This window comes from Blennius ocellaris (assembly GCF_963422515.1).
Source record: "Blennius ocellaris genome assembly, chromosome: 14".
Classification (NCBI taxonomy): Eukaryota; Metazoa; Chordata; class Actinopteri; order Blenniiformes; family Blenniidae; genus Blennius; species Blennius ocellaris.
The window spans coordinates 6122012-6128668 of record NC_137663.1 but is presented as its reverse complement, the minus strand read 5'-3'; the positions used below and the strand labels follow the sequence as shown (position 1 = coordinate 6128668).

Genomic DNA, 6657 nt, shown 5'->3' with positions numbered 1-6657 from the left:
ACTTCTTTTTCTTTTTTCATTTTCCTACATTTTGGTAATAAGATTAAAAGTTTTAGTGAGGAGTTTCCTTCTGGATCGAGCTGCCAGCATCAGATTTCTCTGCACGGGATGATGTGAATGAACTTTTTAAAAAAAATCTTCCACTTTTAAGTCCTGACAAAAGCAACACAACATTTTTGGAATGAAACTCTTCACTAACAGGCTGGAGTGTGTGTACAGCGACGTTTTGTGTATGCGTGTGTGTGTGTGTGTGATTTTGTTGATATTTTGTAATAAAAACGGAGTCAAAATAAACTTTAAAATTTCTTCCTGTTTCTGAGTCTGAAATTTGAACGCTTTCCTCTTTTCCCCGTTTTAAGGGTGGGATGATTCTTCAATGTAATGTTCAATTAAATCCAAAACGATGCTGGGAATAATACACTCCACTGAACTGGCACAAGAGCAATTGCACTTTGTATTCTGTTTTTTGCAATTGGTATGTGGTCATATAATTTGGAAACAAAAATAAGTTAAATGACTTTAATGTTCGGAAGTTTAAACTGAAATATGCTGATGTGTCCATTCAAATATCCACGTCCTCCAAATGTGGTTGTTTTGTTTGTTTGCGTTTAATCGGTAAGATAAAAAGTGGAGATGCCGGGGATTGAACCCGGGACCTCATACATGCGAAGCATGCGCTCTACCACTGAGCTACATCCCCACATAGTTCGAAGGGCGGCCAGATGACAGTACTTATGTTATGTACGGCAGGCGGTGTGGTTTTTATGATTGTGTTTTATATGGTTGTCATTTTGGTCTAGAAAACTATTAATGACAGAATAATATAAATACATTGATTATTAACAGGAATGCATTGATTATTATGACAATTAAAACGTTAATAATTACCGCAGTGCTTAAAGTGGGCCGGTTTGCACTTTTTGTGATTTCAGCCGCTACTTTTGTCACACAGTTTGAGCCCAGCAGCCTAAACAATGGGGCTAATTTATAAGGATTTTCTTTACAAATAAACGAGCTTCATGCTGATAAGACCTGGGTGATGCGTTCAGGGGCAGCTTTCTGCGCTCCGTGGCTCACTATTCGTCCACAGAAGGAAAATCTCCTCTCCTCAAAATCACGTTCAGAAAATACGTTCAGATAAAAACCCTCCGTGTCATTTTAGCAGTAATTCACTTGCCCTCCCTCCCTCTCCCTTTCCCTCCAGTCCAGTCCGTCGCCCACCATTGTTGTCTTGTTTGTTTGTGTCTGAAAAAAAGCAAGAAAAAAAAAAGCAATTCCACAGTGAAATTGATCCTGTCCTGTCCATCCCTACATGACCCCAGGTGGTTCCTCTGTGTCAGTTTAACACTGCAGTGTTTTTCAACCTTTTTTGAGCCAAGGCACACTTTTTTCTTTGGAAAACTCTGGAGGCACACCACCACCCGGAAATGTTAAAATGTGAACCTCTGTAGCCTCTATTAACAATATAAAGTCTTTCTCATCAATGCTTTATCAACAGGAATCAAATAAATACGGAAAAAAGTATTTCCCAATTTCTTTTTTTTATTTTTACTCCGTCAGTGTGAAACCTGGACCTGATGGATGAACACAGAGCTGATATCCTGGTAACATTCTTCCTTTTCAAAAACTTCTCCCTCACTGTCACTGACACAGTACTTTGATACAAGATGGTAGCAGGAGGTGGAGATTAACCACACTGACTCTGTTAAGTTTCGATTTCACGGCACACCCCAACGTCTTGTCTCAAAGTTCTGTGCTGCCCTCTACTGGCGAAGAGTATTTATACACAATTACTCTGCAACACACTGCTATTGTCTTGGCGCGGTCAACGCCGGAGAGGCTGTTCCGGATATATTTGCGTCCCTGCACTTTTTGCAGGGTGTTACGAATAAAAATGTCCCGTGTACACATAGGTGACGTAGCTGCGATGGCCGAGTGGTTAAGGCGTTGGACTTGAAATCCAATGGGGTCTCCCCGCGCAGGTTCGAACCCTGCTCGCAGCGGAAAAATCTTTTTTTTTTTTTTTTTTTTTTTTAATGCTATAATCGACTTTGTAAATTTGTTTTTATTTATATCGTTGAGGGCTCCATTGTTCTTAACCCGGTCCTGACCAAATCTGAACAGCAAAAAAATCCTAATAAGAATTTCAGAAAATTCTGTGAGACAAATCCATCCGCCAGTAAGTTATTTCCTGCTGCTGGAATTCACTGACAGACACGGATTCTATATCAGTGTTCAGTTGGTCAGAGAAAAGGGGAAACTATGCGGGCCATTGCTCTTTTTAATCCGGCCCGTATCATCGTAATGACCTTGTCCTGTAATGCCCGGCGCTCCACCAGGGGGCGCATCGGGCGCATGAGCCGACATCAGCTTCTGAATAACAAAATATTCATATTTACACATTTATTTCAGTCATATTTACAGATAAATAGACATTTACATTGTACAATGAAAACCTTTGCTTGTCCACAGTCATGATTAGACTTTATTATATAATCATTTTTCTTATCATTATAAGATAATATATAAGAAAATATATCATTATATTTTCCTTATCGGTTCGTCAGTCAGTGTGGAACCTGAGGCAATAGGTTTGCCCACCCTTGATTTAAAGTTAGTTCTGGTTTGTTCTGTCATGTTTCATGTTTCATAAATGTTTAGATGTGCTCATATTTATTAATGACTGAAAATCTAAGACCTTAAAATAAGTACTGTTTTGTTTATGGGTTTTTTGCAAGTCTTTTTTGAGGTAAAATTCCTAAAATGCTTTCAAAGATGGATCGAAGTGTTCGCTGAAAATCTACCTGAGGCTGGCTTTAGGTTTTACTGAACTCAGACTAAGTGTCATTTCAAATAAGGTTCAAGGTTCGAAGGTTTCTCTCGATGACCACTAGGGCTCGACACGAACTTGACACTTGTTTACAGGACAAAGTTTGTTTTCCTGCTTCTTTTTCTATATTTCCTCGTACATACAAATTCTGTTGTTGCTGCTGACACGCAATTTCCCCACGGGGATGAATAAAGCATCTGTCTGATCTCCATGGAGTCTAAAGTCGTTGCAAACCAGCCCAATCTGGCAACTCAGAGGCCCCGTAGTCATGACTCACTGTCACGTGGATGACTGTGGGTGTGGGCGAGAGGGAAGCCTGCTTTTCTGAGGCAGCAGGAGCTGAACTCACTCCAAACAGGAAACTCTTCTGCTCCGTGTTTCTGTTCTTCATCACCTCCAGTCGGACCATGGCAGCACGATACACCTCGAGGGGAGGTAGACCAACTGACTTCAGAGGAAGGCACTTGAAACTGGAGGATTTGAGAGCAGAGGAAATACAAAACGGTTATCTTTACAAGAACATCCCACCGTACCCCCAACCCGAGTTCCGTGTGTCTAAATTGAAGCATGACACTGGTCCAGGAGGGTTGGAAGGAATCTTCAATGATGGCGGCTTCAGAGGTTCAGGAGACAAGAGTCTGATGTGGTTCAATCTGACTGTGGGTCCCGAGGAGATCAGATCTGCTGAGGAGAAGCTGCTGGAGGAAAGACTTCCAGAGGTGCCGAGGCAAGGTGCCGCCAACAACTTCCTGTGGAGGTTCGCCACCTCGCCGGCCTTCTCTGAGACGTCCACTTACGGCTCGTTCCGCTTCACCCTCCCCCTGAAGGACGTCCTGAGCGTCTACCGCCAGCAGGTACCGACATCACGCCAGTATCGTCTCTTCTGTGTTGGATCGTCTCGTGTTTCTGCAGATTAAGTGAGGATGAGCTTATTTTCTAAGTCGTCATCATTCTTTTATCAGACACGAATGAAACTGTGATTCTTAACGTCAGTCGTAGTTTATTACACCAGGCATCATTACAAAGTGTTCTTCTTCATGGACATGAAACTGGAGATTTTGAACGACCCTCTTTGACAACATTCAGATGTTTTCTTCGCACTTGAGAGTCAGAACTTTCCTACTTCCCAGTTACTTGTGACTGTACCACATCCTGTGCTCTTCGTGGTGTAGGTGAGGAGAAGGTTTGTTAAGATGGGGGAGTGTTTCAAATGATGAATTGAGTTTTCTCATATCATCTTTTTTTCCCACTGATTTATGAGCCCTGAAAGTATTTTACGATGGTCGTCACTTTATCTCCCCACACACCAATGGAGGCGGTGCCATGAGAGGCATTCCGTCCACTAGGGTCCAGTGGACACTTTCACATTTGGACAGACGAGTGAGTGAATCTTCCTGTTGCTCTACCAACTGAGCCACTCAAACCCATTTCTAGGTCATCCTCTTGTCAAAGTGAGGTTGGTAGTAGTATGTGGAGTAACTCCACAGTGCAGTGTCGCCTCAACATGTCGACCTCCTGGAGGACACTCACACAAGGGAACTGCCTCTAACTCTGCCTCGACAAACACTTGTGTCATGACAACAGTGAGTCTGAACTCAACTTCTTTCATTTTCTCTAGGTTTGCTCTGGCGAGGAACCTGTCATGAAGGTGTATAATACGTCTATCTACAAGCAGGGAGTGCAATACATTGTGCTGATCCACAGTCCAGAGCACGACAAGTGGTTCTCTGACCATGACTATCCTCTCCTGGAGGACCAGCCGGAAGACGCCGTCTGTAAATACAAGGATGGACACTTCCTCTGGAGGTCTCAGGCCATGTGTGAGACGCACTGGTAAGAAAACCAGAAGCACCGACTGGTGAAACCTCCGCAGACTTCCAATACTCTCTGGAAGGACTTTTCACCAGATCAAACTCGACGCTGCCTCTGAGCTGATTCCTGTTCTACCACTTCGGCAGCAGTGATGAAGAAGAGGAAGAAAAATAAACTGCACAAAGGCAGATTACGTCACATGTTGAACTTCAGTTGTGTCTCAATCGTTGACTCCAGTCCAGAACCAGGAACTGCTTCTTTCCAGTTCATGTTGAGATGTCGACCAGATGAAAATGAAGGTTTTTCATCAAAGTTCTTACTTGTGTGTCACAGGAACATTTTGACTTTAGAACCTGAAGCTCAGTTCTCATGACGGACACTTTGAGCTGTGTGACAGTGAGACACTGGAAGGTCTTCATCGTTTCTCAACTTACTGATTAGTTGTGTTTGTTGCTTCTTGTCAGGTATGAGATGGTTGTCACTGAAAACCAGATTAACGCCGACCGCGTCAATGGCTGGGAGCAGTTTTATGTCTGGGATCAAGTTTCCGTGGCCCTGTGTTTGGAGCCAGGAGAGGTACTTCCTCTTCACCTTCATCACACTCTAATTTGCCTTTCAAATGATTTTGTTATTATCTCTCTGGGTCATTGTGTGTCTCTGCAGTCCTGCTAAAATCACCACTGCTTAGCGTTAGCTGCTAGCAAGCTAACGCTACTTTATCACTCCGTTCGAATGATTTTATCCAACGAATGTGAAACTGATCTGCTTGTCCAGCAGTGGAGGAAGTACTCCAACCTGTACTCGAGTAAAAGTACTCAAAGCCTAACCCAACCCGTGTTGAGAGTCACTCATTTCTAATCTGCAATCTGGCTGGATTACAGATTATGACGTGTGGAGTATATTCTCTTTTTGTGTATTCACTGTGGTTGACCTTTACTGTGACTGCAGGAGAATATTGAAGTTTAACTTTGTGTTTATTAAAACTCACCTCATGTTTCAGGTGCTGACACTCGATAGAGATCAGCTGGGAAAGGGCCTCACCTTCTGCGAGATGTTCGACGCACCATACATGGAATACAGGAAGCATAATTTCAAGAAGTTTGATGAGGCTAAACTTTTGGTTGAAGGACTGTGTCCTTCTACCACACTGCAGAGAGAAACGTCAATGAAGGAGCATTTTGACGGTATTTACCTTCAGGTTCTGTCACTACATGTTGCTGTTTTTTTCACAATTACTACTTTAAAATGATTTTGTTGAGAAAAGCAAAGTCACTTTGTTGTTTCCATAAATCTATTTGAACAAAGTCTGCATTCATGGACACATTTTCTTGTCTCACTGTTTTTAGTGGCAGATCCTGAGTGACCAGCGAGACGATGACCGCCTCCAGTCTGGGTTCTGGTGGACTGAGAGAAACACTCAATCATGACGGGAAGGACAAGAGCCGCATTGATGTCATGTTTGATTGTTGAATGCATAATCAAATCAATGGGCACTTTTATTTGTTGTAGCATTTCTGTGTTTTTAGAATATCACAAATTGAAGGGTAGTTTTTTGGGGTTTGTTTTTTTTATTACTGCATGAAGTCTTGTCAGGATATTTACACTTCCATTCCTTCCTCTCTATCTTCTGTCACTGCCTGCACAACTTTGATTTTCATACTTTGTGTCAGCAACTTCGATTTTTTTTTTTTTTGTCAGACATAATGTGTCAGACAGAACTGCTCTGTGGCGGGCCTATAAATCATGTTTGTTGTTTGTCTACTGTGCAACGTCGTCTTCACTGTATAACCAATCAGATTATAATAAAAACCCTCACAAGACAAACTGTTTTGTTTTGTGTTTTTCTCACCATCTTTGTCAAAGTATTAAGTGTGAGTGTGGAGTGCTCACAGCACAGTCAAGACTCGCGACGGGTCAGTAAGTTGCACATAAATGTTCTGCATACACTCCTCGTTCAGCTGAGATCTGCTGCTGCCCCCTGGTGGACCATCGAGGAAGTGCTTTCGTATTTCTGA

The 6657-nt window shown here is 42.5% G+C and overlaps 1 protein-coding gene across 1 annotated transcript; it reads left to right on the top strand.

Annotated features, from left to right (window-relative positions):
* The first annotated feature begins 3174 nt into the window (after positions 1-3174).
* On the top strand, positions 3175-6451 carry LOC308139784 (uncharacterized protein). The gene is made up of 5 exons (XM_080509314.1): positions 3175-3684; positions 4449-4663; positions 5107-5218; positions 5643-5826; positions 5989-6451. The coding sequence occupies exons 1-5, from the start codon at positions 3238-3240 to the stop codon at positions 6003-6005; spliced, it is 975 nt and encodes a 324-aa protein (XP_080365440.1). The 5' UTR covers positions 3175-3237; the 3' UTR covers positions 6006-6451.
* Positions 6452-6657: the final 206 nt, after the last annotated feature.

Excerpts from the sequence above, each read along its gene's own strand:
- LOC308139784 (XM_080509314.1), top strand. The coding sequence starts at position 3,238 with ATGGCAGCACGATACACCTCGAGGGGAGGTAGACCAACTGACTTCAGA. Across the intron at positions 3,685-4,448 it reads TGAGCGTCTACCGCCAGCAG|GTTTGCTCTGGCGAGGAACC; the intron begins GTACCGACATCA and ends CATTTTCTCTAG. Across the intron at positions 5,219-5,642 it reads TGTGTTTGGAGCCAGGAGAG|GTGCTGACACTCGATAGAGA; the intron begins GTACTTCCTCTT and ends CTCATGTTTCAG.